This window comes from Scyliorhinus torazame, chromosome 13 (assembly GCF_047496885.1).
Source record: "Scyliorhinus torazame isolate Kashiwa2021f chromosome 13, sScyTor2.1, whole genome shotgun sequence".
Classification (NCBI taxonomy): Eukaryota; Metazoa; Chordata; class Chondrichthyes; order Carcharhiniformes; family Scyliorhinidae; genus Scyliorhinus; species Scyliorhinus torazame.
The window spans coordinates 150,623,989-150,638,328 of NC_092719.1; the positions used below are offsets into that span (position 1 = coordinate 150,623,989).

Genomic DNA, 14,340 nt, shown 5'->3' on the forward strand with positions numbered 1-14,340 from the left:
TAAATTACATTAAGTCCTTTTCATCCATCACGCCTGTGGTCACTGGCCTCCATTAGCTCCATAACGCCATAAGATATAGGAGCAGAATTAGGCCATTCGGCCCATCGAATCACCCCCACCATTTGATCATGGCTGATATGTTTCTCATCCCCAGTCTCCTGCCTTCTCCCCGTAACCCCTGATCCCCTTATTTGGATTTTCTCCGAGTGCTCCGGTTTCCTCCCACAAGTCCCAAAAGACGTGCTTGTTAGGTGAATTGGACGTTCTGAATTCTCCTCCGTGTACTTGAACAGGCGCCGGAGTGTGGCAACTAGGGGATTTTCACAGTAACTTCATTGTAGTGTTAATGTAAGACACTAATAAAGATTATTACTGTTACTATAATCAAGCTGGCTCAATTTTAAAATTTTCCTTCTATGCCCATGCGCTCCCCGTCTCTGTAATCTCCTCCAGCTCTGCAACCATCTGAGATATAAGCACACCTCCAATTCTGGCCTCTTGAGCAGTCCCAATTTTAATCATTCTGTCATCGATGGCTGAACCTGCAGCTGCCAAGGTCTTAATCTCTGGAATTTCTTCCTTAAACACCTCTGCCTCTCTACCCATTTCTTTTTTTAAATATGATCCTTAAAACCTACCTCTGCCTAAGCTTTTGACCTTCTGTCCTTACGTCATCTTATTTGGCCTGCCCTCAAATTTTATTTGGATAAAGCTCTTGTAAAGGGCCTTGGAGCATTTTAACCACATTAAAGGTGCTATGTAAATATTTGTTGTCGTTTTATATCTTCATTTTCTGCTGTTAGGTTTGTTGTACTAAATATGAATCTCAAGTGAACTGGTTTACTCTGGGATTCTTGGAATCTCTTGAAAATAATAACAAATCCTACTGGGTGTCTTTTTAAAAAATTTAGAGTGCCATTGTCAAGAAGAACTTTTGGGCAGACTGGACTGGTGGTCAACACATGGTATGCAAGTACCTCCCTGATAAAATCAATTTGGGTGATGGCAATAAGTCAACATCAATTCTACCTGGACAGAAAACAAAGTAAAGTAAGTTTCAGTTCAGAAAACACATTATAACTTGTGGATAAACTTAATAACTTGAACACCCATATGGAATGTAATTGATTAATTCTCCGACTTAAATCAGATCCTATTTTGACTTTGGAGAGAATGTAATTTTAATACAGAATTTGATCTGCTCTTTTAGGCAAAGATTCCATCAGCAAGAAGTCTCAGTGATATTGCAATGGATTTGACCGATACAGGAATGCCTAAAGCTTCTAAACTGGTAAACGTGGATGGGAAATATCCAATTATAACAGCCAGTAATGGCAGTCTAATTTCCTCAGGTGAACTCTTTGCTCTGCATGTTTTCAATATGTCATTAAAGTGTGATTTCATTATAAAAGTGGGTAGTTGGGGCACTGATCTTCTGTGCCGTCCTAATATCAGTTACAATTTTCAATATTTGATATCTGAGGCCAGGATTTTCCGGTTCCGTTGTGGCGGGACCCACAGTGGGAGATTCAGCGTTGACTTTTGGCAGGACCGGATGATGCAGGCGAGGCTGGAAAAGTCTGCCCTTGGTGTTTAGTGTTAACTTAGTGTTTGATTTCTCTTTAACATAAATCTCTATTAAAGAAAAGAAATACAAATTAAATATTAATATCAGTGCATGATTATTTATTATTTTCAATTTTTGAAACTACAATTACTTCCGACCAAACTGCACACTATCACATGATGAATCAACTTTTTTTTAAAATCTCTAAATCGGCAATAAAAATATTTCATTAAGTGAACACATTGTGGAAATCTTATTAGCTTCACAGTAATTGATTGTTCTCTTTAGCAGGGTTCTGGTTCGGGTACAATGTGCTCTTTGTTTTGCTGTTACTGATTATGCGCACTTTGGACTGTGCAATTTAGACTGTATTTGTGCAATTTAGACAGTATTTATCTTCAAATGAATTGTATTTGGATGCATTCTTAACAGAGTGCCAAATAATTTGGCATATCTACTCCGTCGTCCTCTCCCTTGCCTCATCTAATAGGGCAGAGGTTGAAAAAAAATTAATGATGCCTGAACTGTTATTCCAAACATAAAAGGGACAAAGTATGCTGCTGTCCTTTCGGAGGATTCATTGCTCAGTGCATCCCTGTCAACCTCATTTATCTCATCAAACCATGCCAGAAGCAGTAAATCAAAAACTTGATTTGTCAAAATAACACACTTTCCAACTAGTACCTGCAAATCCTTTACAGGATTGGAAAGTCAAGTGAACAACAATGACAAAATCCGAATCAAAAGTATTAAGTTTTATGTTATATCATATTTAAGTTTAAATCGACTATTCTATTTTCACTCCCCAAATACTACCAGGTGTATATATATCTGATGTAGTATTATGTTTGTAGCCAAGCATAAATCTTGTATGGAACAACATGAGACTCAGCAGGCTTTTGAAGGAGGCACTGCCATTAAAGCTGACTTGTGCAGTGCCCAGTGACTATGTTGAGATCAAGTAAAACCAGCATTACTTGGAGCTCTGTTCTCACTCTTACAGATGCTCAGCCATCTGTGCAAATCAATATGTGGAGACAACTTCAGATAATAATGCACTGTATTGATTTCAAGTTCCAGTTAATGGATCTTTTTAGATATAAGGAACTGAAAATATGTATATCAAAATGGATTCAGTGTTTACATTTTATATCCACAACTAAATTCAATATTAAAGTAGTATACAGGCAAATATATTTTGCATTGTGTTCATGGCGTACAATCTTTCTCACTTCAATTTTATTTTGTGATAAGAGTTTCAAAAACTGGAGCAACACGGTGGTGCAGAGTTTCACTGCTGCCTCAAGGTGCCGGGAATTGGGTTCGATTCCAGCCCCCGGTCACGATATGTGTGGAGTTTGCACATTCTCCCCGTGTCTGCGTGGGTCTCACCCCCACGGTCCAGAGATGTGCAGGGTAGGTGGATTGGCCACGCTAAATTGCTCTTTTATTGGGAAAAAAATAATTGGGCACTTTAAATTTATTTTTTAAGAAGTCAAAAACTTTCTGAAGAATAATAGCAAATGAAAAATATTTTTCTGTTCTGGATTGGCTATGTTTACGAAAATTGATTTTAAAATCAAGTGAAAGCGCTAAAATTGGTTGTAAGGTTTTTAATCTGCAAATTAATTTCTACAACTAGTGCATGTGCCAAAAGCTTCATGAAAGACTGCCAAACAGCACATGGACGTGGTATGCTTACAAGCTGGTAGAGAGAACATTCATCTCATCAGATTCTGCATTCAACTTCTGCTGACCGCAGAGACCTTTACAGATCCTGCAGAGAGTGCATCTGTTGCTGAAGCAATTCTGTATTTTGCAGTTTTGAACTACATTACTGCATATAACTTTCATGTGCTTCTTATTACTTAGATGGCAGAGGTAATTATAGTGTGCATCCATTTAGGTTCTCAGGACTCTGAAGTCAGTGATGAGCAAAAGAAAGAAAAGCTAATTGAATTGAAGCTGCGTCAAAGTGCATTGCAAGATACTCTCAATCAAAAAATGGAAGAGTTAAAGAAAATATGTTTACGAGAAGCAGTATGTATAACCTTGAAATCACCGGGTTTATGGTTCCATTACTGTACTTTAAATAGTTCTTTTCAAAGCCAATATTCAATCTTATCTCTTTTATGACTAATTTGTGTAGGTGGGTGGCATAACTCCATCCCAAGTTGAAGGTTGTAAATAGAGAGCACAAGTTCTTGACTGACAATCCAGTGCAGTACTGGGGGGGTGCTGCATTGTTGAATGCTGTCTCTTTCAGAAGAGATGTTAAACCGAGACTCTCAAAGAACAAAGAAATGTACAGCACAGGAACAGGCCCTTCGGCCCTCCAGGCCCGTGCCGGCCATGCTGCCCGACTAAACTACAATCTTCTACACTTCCTGGGTCCGTATCCCTCTATTCCCATCCTATTGATGTATTTGTCAAGATGCCCCTTAAATGTCACTATCGTCCCTGCTTCCACCACCTCCTCCGGTAGCGAGTTCCAGGCACCCACTACCCTCTGCGTAAAAAACTTGCCTCGTACATCTACTCTAAACCTTGCCCCTCTCACCTTAAACCTATGCCCCCTAGTAATTGACCCCTCTACCCCGGGGAAAAGCCTCTGACTATCCACTCTGTCTATGCCCCTCATAATTTTGTAGACCTCTATCAGGTCGCCCCTCAACCTTCTTTGTTCCAGTGAGAACAAACCGAGTTTATTCAACCGCTCCTCATAGCTAATGCCCTCCATACCAGGCAACATTCTGGTAAATCTCTTCTGCACCCTCTCTAAAGCCTCCACATCCTTCGGGTAGTGTGGCGACCAGAATTGAACACTATACTCCAAGTGTGGCCTAACTAAGGTTCAATACAGCTGCAACATGACTTGCCAATTCTTATACTCAATGCCCCGGCCAATGAAGGCAAGCATGCCATATGCCTTCTTGACTACCTTCTCCACCTGTGTTGCCCCTTTCAGTGACCAGTGGACCTGTACTCCTAGATCTCTTTGACTTTCAATACTCTTGAGGGTTCTACCATTCACTGTATATTCCCTACCTGCATTAGACCTTCCAAAATGCATTACCTCACATTTGTCCGGATTAAACTCCATCTGCCATCTCTCCGCCCAAGTCTCCAAACAATCTAAATCCTGCTGTATCCTCTGACAGTCCTCATCGCTGTCCGCAATTCCACCAACCTTTGTGTTGTCTGCAAACTTACTAATCAGACCAGTTACATTTTCCTCCAAATCATTTATATATACTACAAAGAGCAAAGGTCCCAGCACTGATCCCTATGGAACACCACTGGTCACAGCCCTCCAATTAGAAAAGCATCCTTCCATTGCTACTTCTCTGCCATCTCTCCACCCAAGTCTCCAAACAATCTAGATCCTGCTGTATCCTCTGACAGTCCTCATCGCTATCCGCAATTCCACCAACCTTTGTGTCATCTGCAAACTTACTAATCAGACCAGTTACATTTTCCTCCAAATCATTTATATATACTACAAACAGCAAAGGTCCCAGCACTGATCCCTGTGGAACACCACTGGTCACAGCCCTCCAATTAGAAAAGCATCCTTCCATTGCTACTCTCTGCCTTCTATGAACTAGCCAGTTCTGTATCCACCTTGCCAGCTCACCCCCTTATCCCGTGTAACTTCACCTTTTGTACTAGTCTACCATGAGGGACCTTGTCAAAGGCCTTACTGAAGTCCATATAGACAACATCCACTGCCCTACCTGCATCAATCATCTTAGTGACCTCCTCGAAAAACTCTATCAAGTTAGTGAGACACGACCTCCCCTTCACAAAACCATGCTGCCTCTCACTAATACGTCCATTTGCTTCCGAATGGGAGTAGATCCTGTCTCGAAGAATTCTCTCCAGTAATTTCACTGCCACTGAAGTAAGGCTCACCGGCCTGTAATTCCCTGGATTATCCTTGCTACCCTTCTTAAACAGAGGAACAACATTGGCTATTCTCCAGTCCTCCGGGACATCACCTGAAGACAGTGAGGATCCAAAGATTTCTGTCAAGGCCTCAGCAATTTCCTCTCCAGCCTCCTTCAGTATTCTGGGGTAGATCCCATCAGGCCCTGGGGACTTATCTACCTTAATATTTTTTAAGACACCCAACACCTCGCCTTTTTGGATCTCAATGTGATCCAGGCTATCTACACACCCTTCTCCAGACTCAACATCTACCAATTTCTTCTCTTTGGTGAATACTGATGCAAAGTATTCATTTAGTGCCTCACCCATTTCCTCTGGCTCCACACATAGGTTCCCTTGCCTATCCTTCAGTGCGCCAACCCTTTCCCTAGCTACCCTCTTGCTTTTTATATACGTGTAAAAAGCCTTGGGATTTTCCATAACCCTATTTGCCAATGGCTTTTTGTGACCCCTTCTAGCCCTCCTGACTCCTTGCTTAAGTTCCTTCCTACTTTCCTTATATTCCACACAGGCTTTGTCTGTTCCCAGCCTTTTAGCCCTGACAAATGCCTCCTTTTTCTTTTTGACGAGGCCTACAATATCTCTCGTTATCCAAGGTTCCCGAAATTTGCCGTATTCATCCTTCTTCCTCTCAGGAACATGCCGGTCCTGAATTCCTTTCAACTGACACTTGAAAGCCTCCCACATGTCAGATGTTGATTTGCCCTCAAACATCCGCCCCCAATCTATGTTCTTCAGTTCCCGCCTAATATTGTTATAATTAGCCTTCCCCCAATTTAGCACATTCATCCTAGGACCACTCTTATCCTTGTCCACCAGTACTTTAAAATGCACAACATTTCGCGCAACAATCACCAGGCAGGAATGTTCCCTTCCAGTCGGGGAACACTTCAGCAGTCAAGGGCATTCAGCCTCTTATCTCCGGGTAATCGTTCTCCAAGGCGGCCTCCAGGACCCGCGACAACGCAGAATCGCCGAGCAGAAACTTATAGCCAAGTTCCGCACACATGAGTGCGGCCTCAACCGGGACCTGGGATTCATGTCACATTACATTCATCCCCCACCATCTGGCCTGCGAAATCCTACCAACTGTCCTGGCTTGAGACAATTCACACCTCTTTAACCTGGGGTTACCCCATCTCTGGATCTGTAAAGATTTAATCACCTGCTAATGCTCGCATTCCTAGCATTGTTTGGCATCTTTGAATTTGTCTATATATGTGTTTCTGGAACAGACCTCTTCATTCACCTGAGGAAGGAGCAGCGCTCCGAAAGCTAGTGACATCGAAACAAACCTGTTGGGACTTTAACCTGGTGTTGTAAGACTTCGTACAGTACTTTAAAACTTACTGAATTGTGGTCACTGTTACCGAAATGCTCCCCTACTGAAACATCTACCACCTGGCCGGGCTCATTCCCCAATACCAGGTCCAGTACCGCCCCCTTCCCTAGTTGGACTGTCTACATATTGTTTTAAGAAGCCCTCCTGGATGCTCCTTACAAACTCCGCCCCGTCTAAGCCCCTGGCACTAAGTGAGTCCCAGTCAATATTGGGGAAGTTGAAGTCTCCCATCACCACAACCCTGTTGTTTTTACTCTTTTCCAAAATCTGTCTACCTATCTGCTCCTCTATCTCCCGCTGGCTGTTGGGAGGCCTGTCGTAAACCCCCAACATTGTGACTGCACCCTTCTTATTCCTGATCTCTACCCATATAGCCTCACTGCCCTCTGAGGTGTCCTCCCGCAGGACAGCTGTGATATTCTCCCTAACCAGTAGCGCAACTCCGCCTCCCCTTTTACATCCCCCTCTATCCCGCCTGAAACATCTAAATCCTGGAACGTTTAGCTGCCAATCCTGCCCTTCCCTCAACCAGGTCTCTGTAATGGCAACAACATCATAGTTCCAAGTACTAATCCAAGCTCTAAATTCATCTGCCTTACCCGTAATACTTCTTGCATTAAAACATATGCACTTCAGGCCACCAGACCCGCTGTGTTCAGCAACTTCTCCCTGTCTGCTCTGCCTCAGAGCCCCACTGTCCCTATTCCCTAGTTCTCCCTCAATGCTCTCACCTTCTGACCTATTGCTCCCGTGCCCACCCCCCTGCCATACTAGTTTAAACCCTCCCGTGTGACACTAGCAAACCTCGCAGCCAGGATATTTATGCCTCTCCAGTTTAGATGCAACCTGTCCTTATATAGGTCACACCTGGCCCGGATGATCTCCCAGTGGTCCAGATAACGAAAACCCTCCCTCCTACACCAGCTGTTTAGCCACGTGTTTAGCTGCTCTATCTTCCTATTTCTCGCCTCACTGGCACGTGGCACAGGGAGTAATCCCGAGATTACAACCCTAGAGGTCCTGTCTTTTAACTTTCTGCCTAGCTCCCTGAACTCCTGCTGCAGGACCTCATGCCCCTTCCTGCCTATGTCGTTAGTACCAATATGTACAACGACCCCTGCCTGTTTGCCCTCCCCCTTCAGGATGCCCTCTACCTGTTCGGAGACATCCTGGCCCCTGGCACCAGGGAGGCAACATACCATCCTGGAGTCTCTTTCACGTCCACAGAAGCGCCTATCTGTGCCCCTGACTATAGAGCCTCCTATTACTATTGCTCTTCTGCGCTTTGACCCTCCCTTCTGAACATCAGAGCCAGCCGTGGTGCCACTGCTCTGGCTGCTGCTGTTTTCCCCTGATAGGCTATCCCCCCCGACAGTATCCAAAGGGGTATACCTGTTCGAGAGGGGGACAATCACAGGGGATTCCTGCACTGACTGCCTGCCCTTTCTGGTGGTCACCCATTTCTCTGCCTGCACCTTAGGTGTGACCACATTTATATAACCGCGATCTATGACGCTTTCCACCACATGCATGCTCCAAAGTGCATCCAATTGCTGCTCCAAACGAACCATGCGGACTGTGAGGAGCTCCAGTTGGGTGCACTTTCTGCAGATGAAGCCATCCAGGACGCTGGAAGCCTCCCGGACCTGCCACATCTCACAGTCTGAGCACTGCACCCCTCTAACTGACATTGCGTCAATTAATTAAAATTAAAAGTTTTTTTTTAATTTTTATATTTTTATTTTTATTTTTTTTAAGTTACTGTTAACTATCTGTTTCCTAGCACTAGACTTCTAATATAAATGCTAAAGCTAAATATAGTACTCTCCGATCTCTGGCTTAGATACCCCTCTAAATTATAATTAAGTAATTATGTTTAATTAGTTACCAATGCTTAATTTTTTTAATTTAGTGTAGATTCCCAACCAGCCACTCAGGTCACAGCTTTTCTGTGATGTCACTTCAGTTCCCCCCCACACACACACACACACACACACAATTTGAAAAAGGTATAAAAGTAAAAATGAGTAAAAATCACTTACCTTCTTACCTTCTGAGTGTCTTCGATGTTCTCAGGTTCTCTCCCTGACAGAGACTGCTCCTCCTCCTCCAAACGGCTCCCGAAACTAGGCCGTGATCTTTTAAAATCTCCGCTCTGACTCGCCGCTCCTGCACTTTTTAAATCTCCCGCGCTTTTAAAATCTCACGGCTCTCTCTCCACTCGCGCTGTTTTCAATGTCCCGGCTCTCTTTCCACCCGCGCTTTTTAAATCTCCCGCGCTTTTTAAATCTCCCGGCTCTCTCTCCTCCCGCGCTTTTTAAATCTCCCGGCTCTCTCCCCTCTCCCGCTGTTTTCAATGTCCTGGCTCTCTCTCCTCCCGCGCTTTTAAAATCTCCCGGCTTTCTCTCCTCTCGCGCTGTTATGTCCTGGCTCTCTCTCCTCCCGCGCTTTTTCAATCTCCCGGCTTTCTCTCCTCTCGCGCTGTTTTCAATGTCCCGGCTTTCTCTCCTCCCGCCTCTCAGCGGCATATAAAATATTTTGTGCCATTATTTTTAACATGACTAAAGGGATGTTCACTCGAGTGTGTGGTCAATATTTATCACTTGACCAAGACCTAAAACCAGCTGATTTGTGTATTATCACATTGCTTGTTAGGTGCAAATGGCTGCTTCAATTCCTACATTATAGCAGTAACTAGATTCTTTCTAATTTTTCATGCATTCCCATTATAGGAGTTAACAGGCAAGTTACCAAAAGAGTATCCACAGACATCAGGAGAAGTGCTTCCACATGTTAGACGTCGTGTGGGTACATCTTTCAAATTGGATGACACCCTCCTTCAAACTGAAGAGGCAAGTATTGTACGTGTAATAGGTCTGATGACACATGGAAACAACTTACGCAATAGAAAAATTGCCGTTTCTAATACCTTCTTTTTATCAAGCTGTTTATGGAACAATTTTCTTTTCTCTCTCCTTGTTCTGTAGCTGATAGGTTGTGCTTTAATATTGTTCCAAAGGCTTTGTGATCCTCAAATAGTGGCCTTTATTTATAGAATCATAGAATTTACAGTGGAGAAGGAGGCCATTCGTCCCATCGAGTCCGCACCGGCCCTTGGGAAGAGCACCCACCCAAACCCACACTGCCACCCTATCTCCCTAACCCCACCCAACCTTTTTTGGACATTAAGGGAGATTTAGCATGGCCAATCCACCTAACCTGCACATCTTTGGACTGTGGGCGGAAACCGGAGCACCCGGAGGAAACCCACGCAGACACGGGGAGAATGTGCAGACTCCGCACAGACAGTGACCCAAGCCGGGAATCGAACCTGGGACCCTGGAGGTGTGAAGCAACTGTGCTAACCACTGTGCTACCGTGCTGCCCTCATTTATGAAGTTACACAGGCCATCTACCCCAAGGCTGCACCGCCACCACCCCAAAGCCACTTCCCAGAAATGGTCAGTGGATAAATCATAAGAGATGGGAGTTTATTTTTCTCTCCCATCCTAAGTGCAGGGTAAAATTAGGCATTTTTATTTCATGTGATTCCAGCTTGACTAACTCCACAGACCAGGGATCCTATGCTTATCCTTTGTGGTCCTTAGAATCCATAGAATCTGGACTTCCGATGGCGGCCATGGTGTGAGTGGTCGCACATTTGTCAGCTCCCACTTGTGGCGGTGTTTTTGGGCCTTTTCCCCGATTAACGGGCGGTTGTTTTAATGGAAAAGGTGCAGGAATGGTGGAGGAAGTGGATCAGAAGTGGTTTTAGGCAAAAGGAGCTGTCGGAGCAAGAAACTTTGCCTGCGGCACAGGGGAAGGTGGCGGAGGGTAAGGGTTTGGCACTACCGTCTGAGTTGTCTATGGATCAGCTGGTGGACTTCTAACAAGAAGCTCAACCAGCAGAGAAAAAAGTCTCTGGAGGACTTGGTGATGACGGTGGATCCGCTTAAGACGGGGATCGACCGCGTGGAACTGCAGTTGGAGTCTTAAAGCCAGTTGATCCAGATGGTGGGGGAGCATGAGAAGCAGCTTATTGTGTTGGCGGCCGAGATGGGGGTGATGCGAGATGCCCAGGAGCGGCTTCAGGAGAAGGTGGAGGATTTGGAGAACCGCTCCCGAAGACAGACCCTGAGGATTATGGGGTTGCCAGAGGGATTGAGGGAGTGGACGCTAGCTCGTAAGTAGCCAAGATGTTGGAGAAGTTGTTGGGAGAGGGGGTCTTCGAACATTCCATGGAGGTGGACGGGGCGCACGGGACACTGAAAAGAAAGCCCTAGGGTTACGAGCCACTGAGGGCGATGGTGGTACAGTTGCAACGGTTTCTTAATGAGAAACGGATCCTGAGGTATGCCAGGCAGACGAGGCTGTGTACCTGGGAGGGCAGCAAACTTTGAGTATACCAGGACCTGGGTGCAGAGCTGGCCAAGAGGAGAGCGGGCTTTAACAGAGTGAAGGCTGCCCTCTTTAAGGAGGGGGTGAAGTTTGGAATGCTGTACCCAGCCAGCTTCTGGGTGACCTACAATGGTCCGGGAATACTGTTTTGTGACGCCGGAGGAAGTGATGGAGTTTGTGAGAGACAGTGGACTGTCAGGAGAAGGAGGGCATTGAACTTTGGAGGAGGTGACTGGGGAGGTTGGGTCTCCATGTCCCCCTGTCCAGGGAGGTTGTTTTTTGTTTTGAGGGGGGGGTTCTCCCGTTGTTTTTTTTTCATGGGAGAGTTTGTTTTCTCCCCCTGGGGGTGTTGGGGGGTTTCTTGGGGAATGCGGGAGGGGTGTAGGTGAGTGCATTGGGCTCTGCTCTGTATTTTCTTCTTTCTGCGGTCCATTGTCCTTTGTTCTTCTGTGGGGGTTGTTTGTTTTTTTCTTCCGGGCTTTGAATGTTGATGGTGTTTAAAAGGGGGGGGGGCAGGAATCAGTGAGGGGTAAGATGCTGGGTGCCATGGGCGGAGGCTGCCAGGCTAGCTGGGCAGACTAGTTCACCGAAACGCAGGAGTGGATCAGACAGGGTTTGTTAAGGGGAGGCATCCTTCGGCTAACATCAGGCGGTTGTTAAATGTTATAATGATGCCCCTGGAGGGACAAAGTATGGAGGTGGTGGTCACCATGGATGCGGAAAAGGCCTTCGACCGGCTGGAGTGGGACTATTTGTGGGAGGTGCTCGGGTGGTTTGGGTTTGGGCAGGGGTTTGTGGATTGGGTCCGGCTGTTCTACCGGGTGCCTACTGCGAGTGTGCGAACGAACTGGGTGAGTTCGGAGTATTTTAGGTCGCACCGGGGGTCAAGGCACGGTTGCCCATGCTCCCCTTTGCTCTTTGACGTGGTTATAGGGCCATTGTAATGGTGCTGAGAGCGTCAAGGGACGGGCAGCGGATAGTGCAGGAGGGAGTGGAGCATAGGGTCTCGTTATACGCGGACGATCTACTGCTCTATATTTCAAACCCTTTGGAAGTTATTGGGGGTGTAATGGGCATATTGGAGGAATTTGGCCTCTTCTCGGGGTACAAATTGAATATGGGTAAGAACGAGGTCTTTCCGATCCAAGCGAGAGTCTGTGGAAGTTGCCGTTTCGAGTAGTGGGGGTGAGCTTTAGGTATTCAGGTGGTGAGCGGGGATCAGCTGCACAAGCTAATCTGGCTCGTTTGGTGGAACAGATGAAGGGGAACTTTAGGAGGTGGGATGTGCTCTTGCTGTCGCTGACGGGATGAGTGCAATTGGTGAAGATGGCAGTTCTCCCGAGGTTCTTGTTTGTTTTCCAGAATCTCCCGGTCTTCATTCCAAAGCCTTCTTTTAGGAGGGTGAATGCACCGATTTTGGGGTTTGTTTGCATGGGTAAAGCCCCACGGGTAAAGAAGGCACTGCTGGAGCGGGGTTGAGGTGGGGGGCGGGTTAGCTCTTCCAAATTTATTCATTACTATTGGGTGGCGAATATAGCCATGGATTAGAAAGTGTGTAGTGTGGAGGGGTCGGTATGGGAGCGGGTGGAGGCAGCCTCTTGTAAAGATACAAATTTTGGGGCACTGTTAACGGCGCCTTTACCATTCTCACCGGCCAGGTGCTCCACAAGCCTGGTAATGGTGGCGGCCCTGAGGGTGAGGGGACAGTGGCGGCAGCAGCTGAGGCAGGAGGGGCACCGATCTGCGGGGATTATAGGTTTGCTCCGGGGGGTGTGGGTCGGCGGGAGGTTTCGGGGGTGGCAATGGGTGGGGATTGAGTGGTTTGGGGATCTATTCATTGGGGGCAGCTTCTTGAGTTTGGATGGGCTGGTGGAGGAATTTAAGTTGCCCGCCGGGAATGGGTTCCGGTATTTACTGGTGAGGGATTTTGTCAGGAAGCAGGTACCGTCTTTTCCCCACTTGCTGCCCCAGGGGCTACAGGACTAGGTGGTGTCAAAAACAGGGGTGGGTGAAGGTAAAGTGCCGGAAATGTATAAGGAGTTGATGGATTGGGAGAGAGCCCTGATAGGGATAGTGAAGTGATGGGGAGGAATAGTTGGGGAGTGGGTTGGAGGTTCGGGTGTGGGAGGAGGCCTTAAGGAGGGTGAACGCATCCTCTTTGTGTGCTAGGCTTTGACTTATTCAGTTCAAGGTGGTTCACAGGGCACATTTTAAAAATAAATTTAGAGTACCGAAATCATTTTTTCCAATTTAGTGTGGCCAATCCACCTAACATGCACATCTTTGGGTTGTGGGGGCAAAACCCACACAGACACAGGGAGAATATGCAAACTCCACACAGACAGTGACCCAGAGCTGGGATCGAACCTGGATCCTTGGCGCCATGAGACAGCAATGCTAACCACTGCGCCACCATGCTGCCCCACAGGGCACATATGACTGTGGCCAGGCTGAGCAGGTTTTTTGAAGGGTGGAGGATAGGGGTGGGTGAGTGCGCAGAAGGGCCTGCAAATCATGTTCACATGGTTTGGGCCTGTCCAAAGCTTGGGGATTCTGGCAGGGGTTTGCTGACGTTTTGTCAGAGGTCTTGACGGTGAAGGTAGTCCCAAGGTGCCGATCTTTGGAATGTCAGAGACTCGGGAGACCAGGGGGCGAAAGAGGCCAATGTCTTGACCTTTGCCTCCCTGGTAGCTCAAGATGGATCTTATTAGAATGGCGTATTCTAATAAGGGATAACCAGGGGTTTGGATGAGTGACCTGGCAAAGTTCCTCAGGCTGGAGAAGATAAAATTCGCCTTGAGAGGGTCTGTGGAGTGGTTTGCCCAGAGATGGCAGCCGTTCATCGACTTATAGTTAAGATGTCAGCTGTAGGGGGGAGAGGTAGGTGAGTTGGGGAGTGGGAGCCTGGGTGGTGGGGTATTTAGGTGTTTTGATTATTTGCAGCCTTGTTTGCTTGCTATGTTTTATGTGTTTGATTTGTGTGTATATATATATATATATATTATTAATGGTTCAATAAAATATTTTTTAAAAAAAAGAATCCATAGAATCCCCACAGTCCCGAAAGGAGGCCATTCAGTCC

General features: G+C 46.2%; 1 protein-coding gene across 5 annotated transcripts in view; it reads left to right on the plus strand.

The window, feature by feature from the left end:
- Positions 1-14,340, plus strand: part of LOC140388314 (FERM domain-containing protein 4B-like) — a 500,956-nt gene that overhangs the window by 451,423 nt on the left and 35,193 nt on the right. For all 5 annotated transcript variants that reach the window (XM_072472276.1, XM_072472277.1, XM_072472274.1 and 2 more), the window contains 4 exons: positions 912-1,050; positions 1,211-1,352; positions 3,474-3,607; positions 9,593-9,712. In XM_072472276.1, the coding sequence (XP_072328377.1) occupies positions 912-1,050; positions 1,211-1,352; positions 3,474-3,607; positions 9,593-9,712 (535 nt within the window). The remainder of the gene's footprint in view (positions 1-911; positions 1,051-1,210; positions 1,353-3,473; positions 3,608-9,592; positions 9,713-14,340) is intronic.